The sequence below is a fragment of the Oreochromis niloticus genome, linkage group LG12 (assembly GCF_001858045.2).
Source record: "Oreochromis niloticus isolate F11D_XX linkage group LG12, O_niloticus_UMD_NMBU, whole genome shotgun sequence".
NCBI classification, from domain to species: domain Eukaryota; kingdom Metazoa; phylum Chordata; class Actinopteri; order Cichliformes; family Cichlidae; genus Oreochromis; species Oreochromis niloticus.
Window position 1 is genome coordinate 19,403,297 of NC_031977.2, and position 21,864 is coordinate 19,425,160.

Sequence of the window (21,864 nt, forward strand, 5' to 3'; positions counted from 1 at the left end):
ATCATTTTCATGTGTTTGTGGTACAAAAATAACAACACATCATCATCAGTTTCACACAAACAGCGATGAGTAGTTACTGAGTTGTATCTTCACGGATTCTCCTGCAGGATGCTTTTGGACTGCTTCCCAACATCACCTGCCTCACCCTGAACCTTTCGGAGCTGATCAAGCTGGAGCAGCAGCACCTCACCGCTCACCAGCTGTGCTCCTTCGAGTGCCACATGGTAAAGGTGTCAAAGTTCACCCCGGAGCTGTCGTCACAGCTGCAGGTCATCTGCCAGATCATACGTGATGTGGTGCATCTCTGGACCGGCAAGACGGTCTCCCACACATGCATACTACCCTCCTTCAAGCAGGACTTGGACAGCTATGTGTACACCAAGTGCTTGCTGGAGCTTGTGGACGAATGGCTCGGCAAAGCAAAGTTTTGATTTCACTGATTGGTCGGCTACTAATGTTCTCTTTTATTGAAAATATTTAGTTAAATCTGATACCTGGTCATGGATCCTATTGAGCAAATGTTTTGTATTGAAATTAAAGTGATGAGAAGACAAACCTTTCAGTTTTGTTGTATTTATTGTGATTCTGAATCATTTAAGGCATTTTCCATCATGTTGCATGTAGACAATTGGGAAGAGAACAAAGAAACAGTCGTATGCAGCATAAGAAAATATCTTTTCTTCATAAAACAAACAATACAATACTAAATGTGGGCAGACGAACATAAGCAGATCCAATCTGCGACATACTGTACATCATCCAAAACAAAATCCACACACAGAAACACAAAAGTAAAGATCACTAGAGAGAGAGAAGAAAAGAAAACAGCATAATACAGGAGAGAAGCAGTCACAGAGACATCTTCTGAAGAGGAGAAACAACTACAAAACTATTTAAAGAGAAAACCTAGCTGCATTCAGAGGTGCATTTTCATCATCAAATAGTAGTAAATCATATCTGAACTCTATATATTTGACTCGCAACACCAAACTGTTCGTTTAATTGTTCATCACTGCATTCTCCATTTTTTTTGTGAACTGATCAGCCTACAGGGGAACACAAGAGCACAACTTCCCCTATAAAATCCAATCATAAATAAAAAAAGAAAAGAACTGCACACACAAAAAGCTGCACATTCATCTATTAAACATGGTGCGTTGTGCTACTGTAAACTCAGTTGTTCTGCACAATAAAAGAAAAAAAAAAAGAATTCACAACATCTGCCTGAGGAGTGCTGAACCACAAAAGAAGATAAAGAGACGAATCAGCTGGCAAAGATCACATGCAGGCACACTTTGACCTCAAGGCTGCCAGCTGCACTCACACAGTGTCTAACCCTCAAGCTCTCCACAAAGCAGAGTACTCCATAAAAGCATTATGCCAGTAACACAACAGACTGATAATACTCTTGGATATGGCTTTGGGTGTGTTTCTTTGTGCTTCCTCCAATGCATTGCTTATTTTCTGTGTTTGCTTTGAATTAGTGTACCCGTGAGAAGGAAAGAAACAGTAGGTAAGTGAAACCTGTAGCTTACAGACAGTACGTGTTCCTGCTGAGAAGGATCCTGGCTCGACTTGTTCTTAGATGATTGGCGTAGCCCTGAGTGATCAGTAAAGAACCGGAAAACCCTACTCCACACTGAAGATCCTGTAACACTGTAGATGCGGGAATATACAGTAGTGTATGTTGTGGGGGGCTGAAAGTAATGTTGCGGCATTGTGCTGCAGCCTGCAATGTTCATCCTGAGGTGAGCTCAGTAGAAATGGGCAGAGCAGGGACGGAAAACAACTGCTATGAACTGACAAGATAACATTCACCTGAGTAAACGAGGGACGGTGAACAGAACGGGACAGGACTGGCAAATTCCAACATATAAGTATTCAACTTCAATATATTTCAATCTCCTCTCTGGGAGGTGTTTGAGCCTCCAAATAAATTGTACTTCTAGCTAGATTAAAAAAAACAAAACAAAACAAAAAAAACCAACTAATAATCTTGTGAAAGGAAAGAAATGATGTCCTTATACTGTATAAGAGAACATAAACTTCACATTCACTCAGTATTTCCCTTTTTGAAACACCGTCTTGCGACTTTACATTTTTTAAATGTAACTTAAATTTAAATACAAGTTGTTGCTCAAGACACAAAAACAACACGGACCAGCTTCTAATACACTTAAAGAGGAAAATCATCTGAAAGCTAAAGGTAGTCATAGTTACTTCTATTTAAATATGATAAAAAGTAATTTTTGCACTCATTTTGTTTGGTGCACCATGCGCCTCGTTCCCAAAAGCCAAACATAGTCTCTTTTCTGGGATTTGTGGAAGACTGTGAGCTTGCTGAAAGGCTACAAGGCAAACCAGTGATATGTTATGATGGTTCAAAAAAAAAAGTTCAGGTGGCTTCTGGGTCACTTCCAGGAGGAATCTAAGAGTTTGTTTGTGTTACGGCCTGGATGGCTTCTTCAGGGAGCACAGATGGATCGCTGAGAATGGACGTAGTAGTGCACAGCTGGCGAAGAGTACTTAGGACCACTGAAAAACAAGCCCAAATGAATTGCATTAAAACAAATGATTGATATTTGCACAAATAGATGCCTGTGTGCTTTCCATTTAGAGCCGCATTTAGTTTGTTCTGATTTAATCTGAGTTTTGGGTGACTGCATGACCTGCTCAAATTCAAATCAAGCATCAGCATAAAGAAGAAAGGTGATTTAAGTCACTTTGAATGTGGCATGGTCATTGGTGGCAGACAAACTGGTTTTAATATCACAAAAACCGCTGGGATTTGCCTCCAACCAACCATCTCTTACAGAGAAAAAGAGAAAATACTATAAAATACTATAGAGAGTGAGCGGCTTGTTGATGCCAGAGGTCAGAAGAGAATGGCCAGTCTGCTGTGAGCTGATTGGAAAGCAAAAGTAATTTATATAGCCACTGGTTATAGCCAAAGTATGCAGTACTTTTGAAGCAGATGGACTCTAGCAGCAAGAGATCATATGTGGTGCCACTTCTGTCAGCTAACAGGAAACTGAGGCTACAGTTCACAAAGACTCTCACAAAAACTGGACAAACTGAGGAAAAATGTTGCCTGGTGTGATGTATCTTGATTTCTGCTGCAGTATTTTTACAGTAGGGTCGGAATTTGGTACAAACAACAGGAAAACCAGCTTCATGTCCTGCCTTGTTCCAATGGATCAGTTGTGGTCTAATGATGGGGATGTGGTAGATATTTTCTTGGCACACTTTGGGCCCCTTACTACCGTTTGAGCATCATTTAAACTCTTCAGCCTCCATTAGTATCGTTGCTGACCATGTCCACCTGTTGGGGATGTTTCTCATGGCATGTAGACTCTGAAATGATATTTACTGGTATACACTATATACTTGTACTACAGTGCTTTATATTTTAGGGAGTGCCCATGTTAAGCAGTCGAAACATACACAAATTATTTGTGACCAGCATACTTAGGTCAGGTTTGTGACATATTGGTAGATTATAGCTTTCACGGCCCAAACTGAAGTCTGAAGCTACCATAAATTAGTGAAATTTATAACTTTGGCATTACAACTCCTTTAAAGCCATAAAAATATCAAGTAGGACTAATTGCTTTTTGCTGCAAACCTGGCATAACAACCATGATCCTGACACTTTAACCTGACCTTGGCCATAAAGCTGTCAAAATGAGCTATAAAGTTGATGGACGATGAGGTCTGGGAAAGTTGTGTAAACTGACACATTGATCAAAGTAAAACATGAATAAATGCATCTAATATGTAACTGTTTTTAAAGAGAATGATTTCACACAATTTGGGAAAAAATTGAAGCTTAAAGTGGGAATTAAACACTTTTAAAGTCAAATTTTGGGAACTTGCATAACAAAAAGAGGAGAAGCTGTAGATGCCTCTCAATATAAAGGAGCCTCAGCCCTGATAAGTGTGGGTATGTTTGTCTTCATCTTTCATCTGTCTCTGTCTGCTGTTGGCACTTAAGGCTCTACACCCCGGGGATTGCTTTGCTTTGCGTTGTCTTGCTGTTCTGTGTGTTGTGATGCTGTCATGCTGTTTATAAGACTGTGTTGTGACCTCTGTGCACCCATCTTCTTATGACTGCTTCCAACAGCATAACACGCCATGTCACAAATCTCAAAAAGCTGCTTCTGTTCAAATGGACGTAGCGTTTTCAGTGGAAGAAAATGCTATGTAATAATCAGATGCACTCATTGTAATTACAACAGAGTTACTGTAATTACTGCTCAAATGAGTTCTCGTATCGTTCAAAAACTGTGCTATAATGTTGAATTTCCTGTTGTGTCATGGTTGTGTGATTTCTGATTAAAAGGCAGAAATATACAGAGATCGTGAAAGATAGGGCATAGTCAAAGCTGTGCAGGTGGAAGAAAGTCCCTTTGGGGTCAAAAATCATCCAAAAGTGCTGATCCACTTCTCTTGCAAGCAGAGTAGGTGGAATGAAGACGTAAAGGACCTTTCCCCCCCACTTGTAAGTCAGAGCATGTCGGTTATTTTACTTACTGGGTCTGAGTGCTGGAAGCGAGCAATGACGATCCAGCCATTGCAGCGTGGTCTGACAAAGCTCTGCTCTGCTCGCCGTCGACACCATCCCATTGAAAGAATCAAAAAGAGGCTTGATAATGATGCTGAACTGAATGTATGACAGTCAAGGAGGAACTTTAAATCTGATTACACAACTAAGACTTATCAAAATAGGCTTTAAATATAAAAGGCCAAGAGGTATTAAAATGCAGTGTGTGGTTTTGATACAGTCGAAGTCTTATTATTAACCCTACTACATTATTGACCTGGAGAGCAAAGGTAAATAAATACCTGAAGGTTTCCCTACTAGGATGCTAAGTTCTCTCTCTCGCTCTCACATATATACATAATACAGGGTTAGGATTAGAGATGGGACGATACCATTTTTTTATGTCCGATACCGATATCATAAATTTGGATATCTGACGATACCGACATGAATCCCATATTTTTCATTTTATAATCAACAAAACTGTTTGTTTGTTTTTTTAAATCTTGCTGCATTTTGTATAAGTTCATACTCAAGTTTTAAAAATCAAAACACTAAAGCTATTCTGTTATACCTGTATGCAAAAAATACACTGCACCCAAAATATTTCATAGTTCAGCAATACTGATCAATCCAATTTACTTAAACTTACACCATCCTCCCTATCCTGGTATTCTAAACAGTACTTAGCCAGAAATAATAAACAACCTAACTAATAGGGAAACTCCCAGCAAAAATAATGGGAAACCACTCCCCACCCTCCATGCCAGTGTAACTAATGGCATGCTTAATCGACGTATTCGACTTTAATTTAATGCACGTGTAAAACAAATCCACAGAAATCAATTATTTTTCTACAATATTTAAATAGATCTTAATAAATCTTTCTTCAACAGAATTGCAGACTGCACAGATGTTACCTTCCCAAAGGAAAAAGTACTATAGCTTACTAGGGTACATATTAGACTTAATAGTTAATATATACAATAATGGATTTCTATACATTTTACTGTCTCCCCAATGTGATGTTTGTGTATTGTATGTACGGTCGGCAAGGTCTGTCATCTCGGTTGTGGGCAAAAGACCTGCAACTGACAAATAAAGGCTATCTCATCTCATCATCATCATCAGATGGAAACGTTGGGTATAAGATTCAGATAATTATTTATTAAATGCTAGACATTTTAAATGAGAATAAGAAAGAAAAGTATGTCTTTGTGCCCCCTTTTCCCTGTTAATGCCCTACCTGCCCCCCTAGCAAAACTTTGCTAGATCCGCCCCTGCACAGTTACCAGCCGTCAGCTACGTAGAAAAGGATCCTGGTGTAGAAAGTAATATTAAATAAATTCTGCTGCTGTTGTTCAGCCGCTGGTTTCCTCTTTCTGGTGCAAAGTGGGTCAAAAACAAACAAGAGAGACGGAGTCGCGACAGAAAAGCCGATCAGCTGATCATTGATCAGTTTCATGATTGAAGTAGCAGCAGGAGAGGGAGGGAGAGAGAGAGGCAGTCGCTCCATATATCGGTTCTTAAGCTTAACGTGGGAATGCTTCACAAACATTTAGAGATGAACTCATACACCTGCTTTACTTCTCTCTGGGATAACTTTCTCAGAGATGAAATGCCGGTTTGGTAGCAAGGCTCCAAATGCTCAACCAGACCGCCGACAGGTCTCGCACGCCACTGCCGCTCCATCATGTTACGCATGCTGCCCCAGCGTGCTAAGGTTATGAGCTGAGTTACGCCATGTTGCAACTTTTGTGAGCTGCTTTTGTGATATTTAATGGATCAGATTACATTTTTTATTTCTCTCCGATATCCGATCCAGTAATTTAGGTCAGTATCGGACCGATACCGATACGTAATATCGGATCGGTCCATAGTTAGGATATATACTGAGACTAACAAGCTGATCTACACTACAGCAGCAGTGATCAGTGAGATGCTTGGCTACAAGTTGAACAGCCACAAGGAGCAGTACCCTCCATGGAGAAGGAGGGAGGTTACCCAACTATCAGAACTGCAGGGAGGTACTTAAGAAGTACAGCAAGCTAACCATACCCAACGCCTTGGAAACTGCCAAGCAAAAACTCACAGCCTTGGCCAGCTGCTTGAAGAGGTACACCAGAGAGATAGAAGGCAGGAGAATTAACCAGCTGTTCTCCACAGAACCAGCCGAGGTGTACTCTCAGTGGCAAGGGAACAATATGAGAACAGCACCACCAAGGCTGGAGACGGAACAATACTGGAAAAACATATGGGTAGCAATGCTCATTGGCTAGTGAATTTAAGAGAAGACCACAGCAACCTCCTTGAACAGGGTACAGTAGCCATCACAGTGGCAGACGTCCAAGAAAGGGTCTCCAGTTTGAAGAGTTGGACAGCACCAGGCCCCGACATGGTTCACGCCTACGGGCTGAAGAAGCTGACTGCACTCCACAAGCACCTGGCAGCACAAATGAACCAGTTGCTAGCTGACGAGAGACACCCAGTATAGCTAACCGAAGACCAGACAGTCCTGATCCTCAAGGACTCCAAGAAAGGACCGGTCCCATCCAACTACCGGCCAATAACCTGCCTCAGCACCACGTGGAAGCTCCTGTCAGGCATCATAGTGACTAAGATGAACAGGCATATGGCTCAATACATGAGTGGGGCACAGAAAGGGATTGGCAAGAGTACCAGAGGTGCAAAACACCAGCTACTGGTAGACCGAGCAGTCAGCCGAGACTGCAAGACCAGGCTGACCAACCTGTGCACTGCCTGGATTGATTACAAGAAGGCCTATGACTCAATGCCCCACACCTGGATCCTGGAATGCCTAGAACTATACAAGATTAACGGGACCCTAAGAGCCTTCATCAGGATGCGGCGGACAACACTAGAGGCCAACTTCAAGCCCACAGCACAAGTCACCATCAAGTGGGGGATCTACCAAGGAGATGCTCTGTCCCCACTACTGTTCTGCATCGGCCTGAACCCCCTCAGTGAGATCATTGACAAGAATCATTGACATCTGGCTACTAGGGTTGGGCGATTGGACGAATATATCAACTATCGGCAATCGTTTTCACAAGGGCGATTTATTCATTTATTTGCCCACGAGCAAGTTTGCTAATAATGATGGAGCTAATAGAAGCAGTCAACAGAAAAAAAAAAAATAAAAAAAAAAATAGCGCTGTTTTAACAGCACCCTCTTTTATTTGCGAGCAAATGCACCGTCCTCAGAGTGCGCCCAAATGCTTGTTGATAGAGGTGCAGAAGCTGGTAACAGCCGCATACTCAGCCAGATGGTGGAAACATAAATGCTCATGCAAGTTAGCCGTGTTTGAGTACTTTGCTTACGTCTGCACACGCAGCACACCACTTTGGTTACATCCTTAGGTTTACCTCTTTCATCTGGTTTACAGCCAAAGAAATCCCAAATTGGCGACTTGATTTTTTTTTTTGTGCCGTTAGCGTTAACGCACGGTCATCACGACTAACAAGATTAACAATTAACCAATCTGGAGCGCAGACTGAGTCAAAAACCCTGAAATGTCTCTGTCAACGTAGTGTGTTCATTCTGCGCTCCAGATGGGTTGAGCGAGTTAAAAATTTTAATCGTGTTAATTGTGATGACCGCATTAATGCTGCGTTAACGCTGACAGCCCTAATTTTTTGGGGGAAATTAGTTCGACCATGTTTGGACTTCTTCTGTGTTATAAACGTGAAATCAGTCCGTGCATGATTACACGGACGATATGTTCGTGCGCGAATATATCGCCCATCATCGATTATTGGACTGACAATTGTTGTTTGGAAAATTTTTACATATCGCCCAAACCTATAGGCTACGGATACTGACTGCGGAATGGAGCAGTTTTCAGCCACCTCCTGTACATGGATGACATCAAGCTGTATGCCAAGAGTGAACAAGACATCGATTCACTGATCCACACCACCAGGATATACAGCAGTGACATCGGAATATTGTCCAGCCTGGAGAAAAGTAGTTGGATGATAACATAGAGAAGGAAGGTAGTCAGAATTGAGGGGGTAATAACACCTATGCCCTGCCTGTGATCAGGTACCCTGATGGGATAATAAGCTGGCCAGAGGAGGAGATAGGAGCCACTGACATCAAGACAAGGAAGCTCCTTACCATACATGCATGCAAGGTTTCACCCCACGTCCTGCACCCTGAGGCTGTATGCTAAGCAGAAGGAAGGAGGCCAGGAACTGGTGAGTGTCAGCACCACAGTCCAGGATGAGGCAACTAACACCCACGGCAAACAGAAGAAGACAGCTATAGTGATAGATATAGCGGTTCGAATGACAGTAACATCAGGAAGAAGGAACACAAGAAACAAAAGAGGCATCTAACTTCCGAAATAGAAAAAGTAAATAGACCTCCCCTTTTCTGTTTCACATCCTGACTGAACAGTCTCCACTGGTTTTAAAAATAATAAACATCCTAACAGCTGAACAGTTTTAGTGGCTCACTTTCTTTCCCATGTTTTGGCTCAGAGAAACCTGAGCTCTAGTTTGTCCTGGACTGGAGTCAGAGCCGTTCTCATTTGTGAGCCTAGAGCAATATTTACTTTAATTATATTCACTTTGTAGAAAACCTTGCATTTGTGTGTCGAGTCAAATACAGTGGAATAGTCACTTCTTACAAACTGCTCTTTCAGGATCACATTTGTTAGGAGATCACCTGATTGGATGTGTAGAAGCCCATCATTCAGCCATTTAATTCTCTATTTTCACTGTCCTTTTTTTTTTTTTTTTTTTTGCTCCAGCACCATTTGTTACTTATTTTTCTCTCCTTTTTTCTTTGTCTTGGCCTTCCCAAGCACAGTCGTCTGTATCACTCCCTGTCTTTTTTCTATATTTGTCACTTTCTTCTTACTGTCTTTTCAGCTGCAGAGTCCCAGTGTGTATCCCCCGGAATGCAGTTGATTGGCTAAGCAATGTGAAATAGCTAACTCACATCCAATTGGTCTGCGTGTTTCTTCAGCCACTGAACCACTGCTGTAAAGACCAGAAAACCTGCACCAGTTAAAACAGAAGCATCCCATCAGGTTTTAAATCTGTTCTGGATGTAGGTCCAGGTCCGTATGGGACAGCTTTAAGGCCTGAAAAGCAGCCCGCCTGCTAGTAAGCTCTGCACTACAGCAACAGGGCGAAAACACAAGAAACTTTATCTGGGATGATTACTGTTCCTAAAAACAAACTCCCTGCTAGAGAGTCACTGGTGTAAAATTAGAAGAAACCAGACAAACGCAAGGAATTTATTTTCTTTGGGTCTTTTCTTAATAATTGAGAAATTATTAAGGGGGGAGGAGGTGCAACTGTAGAATATTAAACTGACATAAATAAATAAAGATTCCCCTTCATATAATACAAAGTCAATATAGAGCTATAAAGTCTTCTGGTCTTGTGTGAGGGGAGGCTAAGTGGACTCTGGTAGACAAAAAACAAACCAATCCCTCTGCTATCTGATACAATAGTACCCATTTATTTTAGCTTATTTACTGTATATGAATACTTTTAATATTTTCTGGACTGAAAACTTTGAAATTTAAAGGCTGTATGAGGCACCAGTTATATCTAAACCCTTCTTAAGAAAATTACTCACAAGCATAACTTCTCCTGTCAGAAGCCTGCTTCTGCCTCTGCTGTGTACCAACTTCCTGCTCTTATCATTCAGATCTCAATGAGGTGCCTCTCTTTCTAGTTTCAAGCCTCCCTCAATAAATAAAAACTGTCACATCATGCACTCTGTTTTTACAAGCAGCTAGCTTGTAGAAGGATACAATCCAGAACTTCCAGTTCTGAAGTGTGCGGTTCTTCACATATTCATTAAACTTCTCTTGCATGTGGTCGAGGCGATGTCGTCTCATCGGTACGCCCGTCACAGGAAGCTGCTCCTGACACAAGCTGCAATGAGGAAAGATTTCAGAGTTAATACATCAGATCGCTGTGCAGGTTTAGTACACTACTGTGCAAAAGTCTCGAGCCACTGTTTACTTCCTTACATTTTGCTCGAAGCAGCAACGTATTGAACCCTGTGCAAATATACCGTATTTTTCAGACCATAAGGGGCACCAGATTATAAGGCACATTAAGCAAAACAAAACAGTCAGATATGTCAAACTTTACTCAACTCATTCTTCTTGACTAACTTCTAGTGGTGTGTGGATCGATATTGAAATATCGATTCCTCCGATACCAGTTATTTATGTTCTAGAATCGATTCTCATATTAAAATATTGATATTTTAGTAATTTTGGGTAAATTTGTAGTTTATCATTAACAGGAACACAGTGGAAAGAAACTATATCATTTGGATCGTCTAACTTGGAAGGAACTACTTCCTCTTCCACCTTTCATGGTCATATGCGAAATACGGCTGTATAAATGTGTGGCAGCCCCTTGGCATCCACACTCACAACAATGTCTGAGCTTAAACGGAGTCATGTGTGGACGTATTTTACCTCATAAAACAGCCAAGACGCGGTTTGCGATACATGTGGCAAGACAGTGAGGTGTTGTGGCAACACCACTAACCTCGTCAAACATCTCAGAGTAAATCATATCAGAGAATATTATGAGCTTATGTTGAGGTGAACTGGAGAGGAGTGGGACAGGTGCAGCTAGGGTGAGACAGACATCTCTTGCAGAGTCCTTTAGAGCTGCAGGCAGGCAACGTGTTCAAACAGCGCATAACTTAAGGTTTTTTTTTTTTAATTTCTGTATGATAATTCTGCATTATTAAGCAATAAGAACAAGTAGTCTAATGTCCTGTAATCATTATGAAGCTATAATTACATTTTTGTGCAAAGTATCAATATCAGATCAGTATTGTTGATACCATCCTGAATTTTTCTTGGTATCGGATCAGAAAGGAAATCAGTACTATCGCACATCACTACTAACCTCGTATTGTGGATGGATTATCTCAGTTGTTCTACTGACTGAAGTTTGGTCCGTTTACAGCATCCTGCATTTGACTGCATTTGTCCCTAACCATCAGGAACCCCCACCTTAACTTTTATCGAGTGGAAAAAAGTTCGCGTTCATCCTCCAGCTTCACAGTGTTTATGTTATGCTAACATAGCTGTGTCGCTAGCGATCACGTAGCACATCAGCCAGCTACTCCAACTTCAGTAACCCTACAAAAGTCACTGCTGTTTGCTGTCTTCATTTAGGTTGGAAGTGATAGCAGAGCTGTACGTTTTAATTTTTCAGAAATTTCTCAGTCAGATCATGTTTAGGTGTAAACTAGCGAGCTAACTTCCTGCTAACTTCTAACTCCATTAAGTTTAATAAATAATAAAAAAATAATAAATTTTGTTTTCATGGATGCCTGGATGTTAAACTTAAAGACAAAGACTACATAAGTAAACCCAAAATGCATTTTCTAAATGAAGGTGTTTATTATTAAGGGGGAAAAAACTTACATGGCCCTGTGTGATTGCTAACCATTTTTTTTTCTTTTTTTTTAATGATATGACTTGGTTAAACTGTATTATCTAAGGCATAACAAACAAAAAAAGGGAACAAATAATTTCTTTTTAATGACAAAATGCCTAAAGACACAATTTAAAACTGGTTCTTTTTAAAGTTGTAGGCACTTGATTCAGGTACCTTTGTATCCTTGAATGATTCATAGGTCAGCGTTAAGTAGCTTAAACAAATAAAACATGGCTCTGAAAATGGTCATGTACAAGAACTGGACTGAAAAAGTGTGAAAAAGCAGCCAATGTCCAAAGATAAACTTTGAAAAAACATCAGAAATCCAGGAGAACTATCACTCAAGACCACTGTAAAAACTCTGGCTCCTTAGAAGAAAAATTTAAATATAAAAGACTTTTGCACAGTGCTGTATATCATAATGTTTAAGACATGATACAAAATGTTTAAACATACCTAATGGAGGTGTTGAGCTCCTCAATCTCCTCTCGTAGTCTCTTAACTTCATCCTGCATTTGTTGCCTCTCCTGCTGGAGCTTCATAATGTGCTCCACTGTCTTCTGTAACGTCACTGCATTACTGATCTAAAAGCACAAAGTTAATAAATGTTTTTAATGAACAAATCAGACATTAGAGGCAAATATGGTTCTGGACATTTCATGATAACACACAGGCACACATGCTTACATTTGATTGGGACTTAAGAGCAGGAACCAGGTTGCAGAGTGTCTTAAAGCCAATATTTATGTTTGATCGCCTCTTTTGCTCAGCAGATATGTGTGTGGTCCTCCGGATCTGTCATACATCAGCACACAAAGGATTAGACAGTATTATGGAGATTGTATGCAGTGTTAAAAAGAAACATCGGAAATGCCCCATGACGCTGTAATCCGTGCCTTAATCTCAGTTCATTAAGATGTTTTACATGTAAAGTAGGATTTCAGTCCTATTCACAAACATGATCAAACTTGTTTAAGTTTTATGTTTGAAAAAACACAAACACAAACCTGAGGTTGCTCGTTCTTCACCAAAACTGGACTGGTACTGCTGATTAATGACTGTGGGCTGGGTAACGACTGTGGGCTAGGAACCTGATCTAACCCGCAGGGCGATCTTTGTCCAGATTGTGGCGGATTAGGAACTGAAAAGAAAAGCAACCAAAAATCAGGTTTTAACATGTTGTGGAGTTGAAGTTTTAAGTAACTTCCTGAATGAATTCTCACCAACACTGCAGGAACCCTTCTGATTTTTGCGGCTAGAGGAAAATGATTTTTCTTTGGGAACAATCGTCTGGGGAGACTTCTGAGGCACGACGTGAAATCCAGATGCCTGAGATACATGAAAGTGGAGCAAATATCCAAAAAATAAATATAATAACATGAAAGAAACTTTGCAATAAATATCAATCCTCTTCACTTGATTTTGTTTTTGAACAAAAAAAAAAAAGAAAAGAAAAGAAAAGAAAAGAAAAGAAAAAACAAAGACAGCATTCGAACAAATTTCACTCATTTTTATGTGACACTCATATCACAAAAAGTTTCCCCTCTTTAATTTGTAAGGTTTTGCGTATCAGGAGAAATACAAAATAATTCATTCCTTTGTAGAGCTTAAAATTAAGTACATGTAGCCTCAGATGAACTGCAAAACACGACATATTACAGTTGTTGTGATGTACCTAACAGAAATGAAGCCAAAATAAAGAAGCTCTGCTGTGAAAAAATAAGTCACTGCTTCCACAGAAATGAAGAAGGCAACAAAGGCCAGGTGCTGTTAATCAAATGCACTTGATTAATTGATCATTAGCAGATGTGAGCACTCTTATATAAACAAATGTTCTGGAATTTTGCTGGTCTGGAGAATTCAGATGTTTTTTAACATAATACCAAGGAGGCAAAACATCAGCAATGAGAAGCACCTGCGACTGCCCAGCAATCCAAGAAGTCCAAACAATCTGAGGTCAATCATTCTGCAGTGAGAGTGATTATTCACAAGCGGAAACCATTTAAAACAGATGCAAATCCCCCATGAGAGGATGCTCCAGCAAATTCACCCAAACGTTAGACTGTGCAGTGCTCAGAGATCTGAAGAAAACCCCATTAGCTACATCTCATACTGTACAGGCCCCAGTTAGCATGTTAAACGTTAGTTACAGTAGAAAATTCTGAACAGCCGTGGTGTGCATGGAAGGGTTTCCATGAGAAAGTCTGTCTGCATCTTAACAAATTACAAAACCTCCAGACACCTCATAACATCTGCCAACACAGTGGTGGAGGAGAGGTCATTTGGCCAGGATTTACAGCCACAAGACCTGGGCACCTCGCAGCAACTGAGTCGACTCTGAACTCCTCTACATAACAAAGTATTCTAGAGTCAGATGTGAGGACACTCGTCCAACAGCTAAAGCTTGGCCCAAATTGGGTCATGCAACAGCGACAATGGGGGACATTGATCACAAGTCCAGACCTCAACATCATTGAATTACTTATCATCATCATCATTATCATCATAGTTTATTTATATAGCACTTTAAAAACACACAAGGCTGACCAAAGTGCTGAACAACAGAAATATAAGAGATACAATAAGAATAATAAATACGATAAAATAATAACTATAGTAATAACAATAAAATATAAGTAAATAAAAGTCAGTTGCCCACTGAGTCAAAGGCCAGCGAATAAAAATACGTTTTTAATCTGGATTTAAAAATCAGCACTGATGTCGATTGCCTAATGTGAAGAGGAAGATTATTCCAAAGCTTTGGAGCCACAATAGAGAACGCTCGGTCTCCTCTCAGTTCCAGCCGTGATTTGGGGACTGAGAGCAACAGCTGCTCAGTTGACCGGAGCGACAGAGTGGAGACATAGGGCTTCAGCAAATCAGACAAATATACAGGTGCCAGACCATTTAAGGATTTAAAAACGTGGCAATTAGTGTGGCAAGAGAGCTGTGCGTAAACAAATACCTGCAAACATTATAAAGAAGAGTGGAAATTCATCCACAAAGATTTGAGACACTGAAGATGGCACAGAAAATGTACTTTAGGTTATTGTTGCTAAAGGTGATTCTGAAAGCTATAGAATCACATTTTCTCACACTGCTTCTGCATTTTGGTTTAATTTTTCCAAAATAAATGATCAAACGATGTGATTTGTCATGTCTTGTTGTTCATCTGAGGTTATACTTACCTAATTTTTAAGACATGGTAAAAATTTGATTTTTTTTTTGTTATGATATGATATAAAACTTTACGCTCTATAGGGGGCACATTTATTTATTTACTTAACAAAACTGTAGGAAATAAATTCAAACAGTGAGCTGCAAACATACCGATCCAAGAGCAGGAGAAGCAATGACCACACCTGTGTTAGGGACCAAATCTGCTTTCAGGGGTGTGGGTGTAACAATCACAGCATTGGCATGACCTGGGAAAGGGCCTGAGAGGATTCACACACACATACACAAATGTTACCGAGTGATCTGAAAGTTCTGTGGGAAATCTAACCATAAGATGTACATAAAATACGGTTGTAGCCACATTAACCTCGCTCATTGGTTTGTGGACAGGAGCTTTTGAGGCTTTTTGAAACCAAATGTGACAAACAGTATCAAACAGTGGATGTGACCTAGAAACTAGGGTACAGTGTTTGCTTATCTATTATCATCTTGTCAAAGACATGACAACCTCACTCTACTGCCTAAACCCAGATTTTTACTGTTTTTGACTCTAATTGAGACCCAACTTTAGTGTAGTTTAACTTTTTATCTTCATTTCACAGTTGTACTTTGTACAATAGTACAACAAAAGTGTAGCTCTGTAGTTTACAAAAGGAAGCGACTAGCGACTGATATGATGAGCTCATCAGAAAACATTTTGCTGAGCTCAAAGATCAAATAAGTTTTGGTTTTCTACAAATGGGTGCTTCGCCCCCTCCTGGCTTAAGCTACCTCCACGCTGGCATTTCAGACCAGCACACTACATCTGTCTTTTAATGTCATCTATGAGTATAACCTCCTTTTCAACAGCTTTTCCTGATACATCTTACAAAGATTGTCATATTTAAAATAAAAGCTGAAAAGGAAAACATCTATACTTGAAATAACTACCTCAGTGTACTTTTTTCCTTAAAACTCTAACATAAGTGAAGCTACAGTAACTCAAATATGTGTGTGTTACAACATTAAGTCATTACATTAGACATACTGTAGCGCTACCTTGTGGTGAAAATGATCATTTTACATTTCCTTTTTACAGATTTAAAATACTGATCTTGATTTTAGAAACCACAGACCTGTGAGGATGATCTGAGACGAGGGAAGGGTGTTAGCAGGAGCGATCCGCGGCATGGGCCGACTTTTGTTGGCACTGGGTGGCTGTAAAGGTCGAGGCAGAGCAAAAGTCTGAGGTTGCTGTACAGAAGTGGCAGCCAGAGGAGCCAAGGTTTGGAGATGGGATGGGTGACCTGGCGCTTGTGCAGATAAGGTGCTATACTCCGAGCTGTGGCTGAAGGTGGTGGCTGAGTTGCTGGGCGTGACAGTAGAGGAGGCTGTGTGTGTAATCACAGATGGCGCTACAGTCTCATCCAAGACTGAGGTGTTGTTCAAGGGTGAGGTAACCATGGGTGCTGCTGAGGCCATGTCCTGACCTGGAAGGCACTGTACCAGAGGATCATGTGATAACGGCTGAGCGACAGAGGGAACCTGACCACTGGGCGCTACCTGCCCAGGGAACAAGGACAAGTAGTTGTGTGCATAGACAACATCGCTACTACCGCCTGACTGACTGGCCATGGGAGGGGGGACAGACATGGGGCTAGAAGGGGAGATGGGGTTGGTTGTCAGCTGCATGGAGGACATTAACTGGGCCTGGCAAGGGATGAAAAGGAAACAAGCACACTTAGTAAAATATGATACAGAGCAGACACACTTCTGTGGTTTATGACAGTAAACAGACAGTCTGATGACACATCTGTTATACCTGCTCTTTAACTAACTGGTAGTAAAAGTTTCAGGAGAGGATCCATTATTTATAATACTAAATATTCTGAATAATTAATAACTGACCTCACTGCTAACTGATCCTGTACCTTAATTTTCATTCAAAGTTGAGATATTCTACTTTATTGAAATTTTTATTTTTAAAATATTTTTACCTTATTAAGATTTTTGATTTGCTTCATACTGAAGTTTATTTTTGAGCCATACTATTACGTTCATTTCATAGGTCATAGTTTTAACATAATCATTAAGTGCTGTACCAAAGGATTTTTTTGACTTTTGGAGTATTTAAAGTATAGTACACGTCTTGTCTTCAAATACTGGTTTTCTAAAGTCAATTACAGTGAAGTACAGTGACAGGACAATGACAGTGTGCATATATAATTGTCAAACAAGCTTCTTGCTTTTTAAAAAGGTTCACTGGACACTTTATTGGGTACAACTATTTCAGAATGAGGAGGAAAAGTGATTTAAGTAATTTTGAACGTGGCATCGATGTTGATTGCTCTGAGTATTACAAAAACTGCTGATCTACTTGGATTGCCCACAAAAACATCTGTAGGGTTTACAGAGAATGGTTAAAAAGGTATAATATCCAGTTAGCAGGAGTTCCTCTGGGTGAAAACGTCTTGATTGACGTCAGAGAAGAATGGCCAGATTGCTTTGAGTTGATATCAAGGCAACAGCGACGCAAATACCCATTTGTGCAAACCAAGGTATGCAAAAGAGCATTTCTTAGAGCAGATGGTCTGCAGCAGAAGACCATCATATAGACTCACCAATATGAGACAACGGGGGAAAAAAAAAGTGGAAAAATGTTGCCTGAGCTTTGATTTCTGCTGCAACATTCGAGTGGTTGGGTCCAGATTTGAGGTAAGCAACATAAAAGCAATGATCTATTGTCTATCAGTGGTTCAGGCTGGTGGTGGTGGTGGTGGTGTACACTTTGTACCGACTGAGCACTGTTTAAATATCACAGCCACCAGATCCTCCATAGCACCTGTGGTTGAACAGGAGTTTCACATTATGGATGTGCAGCAACTCTGTGACGCCATCATGTCACTTTCGACCAACATCTCTGACGAATGTGTCCAGCACTTTTTTGAATCTGGGCCATAAAGAATTAGAGTAGTTCTAAAGACAAAAGCAGGTCCAACCCGGCACTAACAAGGTGCACCTAACAAAGTGTCCGTGAATGAAAGTGTCTGCTGGTTCAACCAGGTTCAGGTTTCATGAACGCGGCATATCTTTGGCATCGCTATAATGAGCCTATGTACTGTCTGTGTTGCTAAAATTCATACAGGGACCCAGAAACAATTAACAGTGGACCCAAAAGAAACATTTTTTCACTAAAGCCAAGTCATGGCTGATTAAAAAACTTTTGAGAAACTTCAAGGAGGAAGGTAGCATGAAAGAAAAGCCAAATATTCAGAGCTATTTAGAGTACACAATTTTATTGAAAATTTTATGAATTAAATGTTAATCAGTTTGAGCAAGTCATGTATGAAAGTGCTGTGTAAACAGTTTAGTAATATTATTATGTTACTTCATTGTTTTTGTCTAACTACAGTAAGGCAGAAAGTTGGTGGCAGACGTGGCAGAAATACAAAGAAATTTAAAATCTAAGAAAAATTTTAAAAAAACTCTCCTTGAACAGACTGTTTTCATGATGGTGTGTGTTAGGGACTGAGCCTTGGATCTGTGTTTACCTGTGACTGAGAGCTGCTGCTGGGTAGAGGGGTGACAGATGATGCAGTGGGGGAAACAGAGGGGAAGGCGGACTGACGGAGGCTGTGAAATAAGTCTGGAACAAGAGTCTCTATGTTAGCTAGAGGTTAGTAAAACCACACTACTTTTTGTGTTAGGCTAGGCCAACTGCTGTAGCAGAGTTACTAGAATATGTGCGCTTGATTTCTGTACAGTGTGCACTATTAGTCTGTGTCAAGTCCTAATGCAGCTGTGGGTGGTGCTTTACTGTTACCTTGCAGTGGATCAAATGAGTCCATGAAGTCCAAGTTAGGCTGTAACGGGATGAGTCCTGGTTGGATCATGTCAGCATTCCATGCATGAGCTTTGGACAGGAGAGGCAGAGTTATGGGGAGTAAGGGCCACGGCATGGCTATGTTTATGCAAATATAAGAGATCCAGTTCCACAAGCATATCTTTTTTTGATTTTCTTACCAATCTCCCTCGGATTAGGGAAGGGTATGGGCTGGTGTGAGGCCAGCGTAGAGAACAATGTGTCCGTAAACTCAGACATCAAAACGTCCATGTCGAAAAGGTTGTCCATCTCCATGGGGGCAGGCGCTTCATTATTCACACGACGAGTCACACGGCGTGCAGCGGCCTCTTCATCCTGATAAAAGGAGACACGGAGCATGTCTGGAGAGACTTCCCCAAACAGGGATAACTGCTCCTCCGGCCCCTTTGAGCGTTCAAAATGCAGCAACCACACCAGTTAGCAACACACAAGCATGCAGCATCACATAGTATTGTGAACTCCTCATTTACATGAACTGTGCAAAAGTTTGATGGGAAATTTCATTTTATGTATTTTAGATGGGGTTTTTTTTAATGATACAAGCTACAACCGTTAATTCAGTCTTTTAAACGAAGCCTAAACGATGAACCTTGATCTACATTCAAGCAGGCTGCTAATGTATTTATTTATTTTTTACATTTACTTTTCCATGCTGTCAAACTCAAGACTGACATCATTACTCTAGTCCAATCATTTTCTTGCCTGTCTTCTGCGACCCAATCAGCTTCAGTTCTGCATGCTTCAGATCTCAGTGCTCTTCTGTCATTGTAATGTCAGACTCGCATTCATGCATTTCCACCTCCCCCGGTGTCTCAGAGCCCCATCAAACCCTCCATTTCCCTCTTCACCACCACCATCAGTGTCTGGATCCTAGAGGATCCTGTCCGAACTCCTGTCACTGCTGGGTCCGCTGCTCCACAGCCTAATCACTAAATAGCTTTTATTCAAATTCTGTATCTCAGTAAATCATTTGAACTTGTCCGAATGATCTCTCCATACTGAACTTTGAATTAAATTAAATTTTCAACACATAAAAAACAGCTCAAAACAGTTACTACAATTGTTGTGAATAAAGCAAATCATTAATCATATCTTCAGTTGTTCAACTAAAATCAATTTAGTTCTGTTTAATAATAGCTGGTATAATTTGGGGCGGGGTCTGTCCTCTGTGAACATGATATAGCCTGCATTATTTTGGCTTCATGTTGGAAATGGAAAATACATTCCCATGTCGTTCCTTCTTCCCTCAGCAGCAGACATACAATGGCCAGCCCCCCAAAAATAAGTCACCACCTGAATGTAACTAAGCAAAAAGCCAAGAGTCTTCCAGTAATTGGATAATTACTGCAGTGATTACTATGTTTCAGCTTGCAACATGTTATTTGACTGTAACTGATGCAGCGATTAGCTTCTCATTTTTTAAACAACCTTGTTGAAAAATCTATCCAATAGTCATGGAATAGTCTTAAAAAAGTAAATAAATAAAAAGTAGAAGTCCTTGATATGTTTAACAGTAAAAGTAACAGCATTTCCACACATGATGGGAAGAGAACTAAAGGGACTGAAAATAAACAGCTGTGCAGCTTTGAGAAAACCAATAATTAGTGAGACTAACTGGGAAAAAAGACTTCATTTCACTACGGAGCATAAACATTGGAGTCATACCAATAATAGGTGAAGCAGGGTAAGAAGAGAAATGGCTGAAGTAATGCATCCATGATCCCTAGTGGAAGTGTTGTTGTGATCTGGGGTTGGTCCGGTTGTTCAGGCCTATTTAAGCAATGTTTTAGGTCAACTAACTCCTGAATATACTGAAATGCCATGCTCCCTGAACCAGAGAGTGGTATGGCGGTAAGTCATACTGCCTTTAAGCTCAGGGTAGTAAAGCTTACTGCCACACACTGCCCAAATACAAAAAGGGTAAATAGATCACTAACACCAAATACAGATTTTATTTTGGTCTCTGCTTTAAATTTAACACCTCAAACTTTTGCACAGTGCTGAATGGGTGAGGATCCCACCATACCCGGCATGTTGGTCATTTCGTATGCTGTCGGTAAAAACACCACACGACCACATCCATTTATATTCAGCATTACAGCACAGGTAGCTGCTCCAGTATTTTCGCGAACGATAGGTTTGACACTCACACCTCAACATCAGCGCTCATGTCTAAACTCCACAGTTTGTTAAAGTGCCCTGACACTGTTAAACAGTGGCTGGAAGGTGGATGGTTGATAGTTTTCTTCAGTTAAATTAAGACAAAACTAAAATAATTATCTTTGCACAAAAAAAATGCATGTCTGGGATAAAGGAGACACCTGGACCTCTTGGTTATTTGGCAAAATCCTCTGTTAGGAACCTTGGCATAACCTTTGATTCTGATCAGCGGCTGTCCCACTGGATTATAGAAGCCATCTCACTGGCGTACAGCACCAAGAGTCTTGCTTTGCCCCAGGATGTGAGAGTTCATTCCACTATGGGAATGGAAACCTCATGGGCTCTTTTTAAAGGGGCCATGATATTTGTGCTGTAGCTAGTTGGGTATTACTTTTGTTCAGCTCTATCATTTGGATGTCACAGCCCCTTTGGTGGCTCATGGTGTCCTTTTTGCTGGGTCTACCACACGCTAAAGCGCCGGCAGTCTGATTCTAGTTCGGTGGCTGCTCTGTGGGGCGTGTATATATGTTCCATACTTATGTGCTGTACCGAGTGAATCAACCGAATCGAATGAAAGGTTATATCTATAACTTCTATTCCCTGAAGGAGAGGAACAAGGTACAACACAAGGTTGTACCGCCGCGCAGCTTGGCTCGTTGAAGAGCGG

At 40.6% G+C, this 21,864-nt stretch overlaps 1 protein-coding gene across 2 annotated transcripts in view; it reads right to left on the reverse strand.

Moving 5' to 3' along the window:
• Positions 1–557: 557 nt before the first annotated feature.
• Positions 558–21,864, reverse strand: part of mlxip (MLX interacting protein) — a 33,845-nt gene continuing 12,538 nt past the window's right edge. The window contains exons 6-17 of one of the 2 annotated variants that reach the window (XM_019365289.2): positions 19,178–19,352; positions 18,978–19,067; positions 18,706–18,800; positions 16,291–16,864; positions 15,329–15,435; positions 13,222–13,327; positions 13,006–13,139; positions 12,686–12,793; positions 12,455–12,582; positions 10,339–10,462; positions 4,534–4,663; positions 558–2,535 (exon numbers count right to left, since the gene is read on the reverse strand). In XM_019365289.2, the coding sequence (XP_019220834.1) occupies positions 2,429–2,535; positions 4,534–4,663; positions 10,339–10,462; positions 12,455–12,582; positions 12,686–12,793; positions 13,006–13,139; positions 13,222–13,327; positions 15,329–15,435; positions 16,291–16,864; positions 18,706–18,800; positions 18,978–19,067; positions 19,178–19,352 (1,878 nt within the window). In that variant the 3' untranslated portion in view covers positions 558–2,428. Of the gene's footprint in view, positions 2,536–4,533; positions 4,664–10,338; positions 10,463–12,454; positions 12,583–12,685; positions 12,794–13,005; positions 13,140–13,221; positions 13,328–15,328; positions 15,436–16,290; positions 16,865–18,705; positions 18,801–18,977; positions 19,068–19,177; positions 19,422–21,864 lie in introns of both variants that reach the window. The other variant, XM_019365288.2, reaches the window with a different exon arrangement.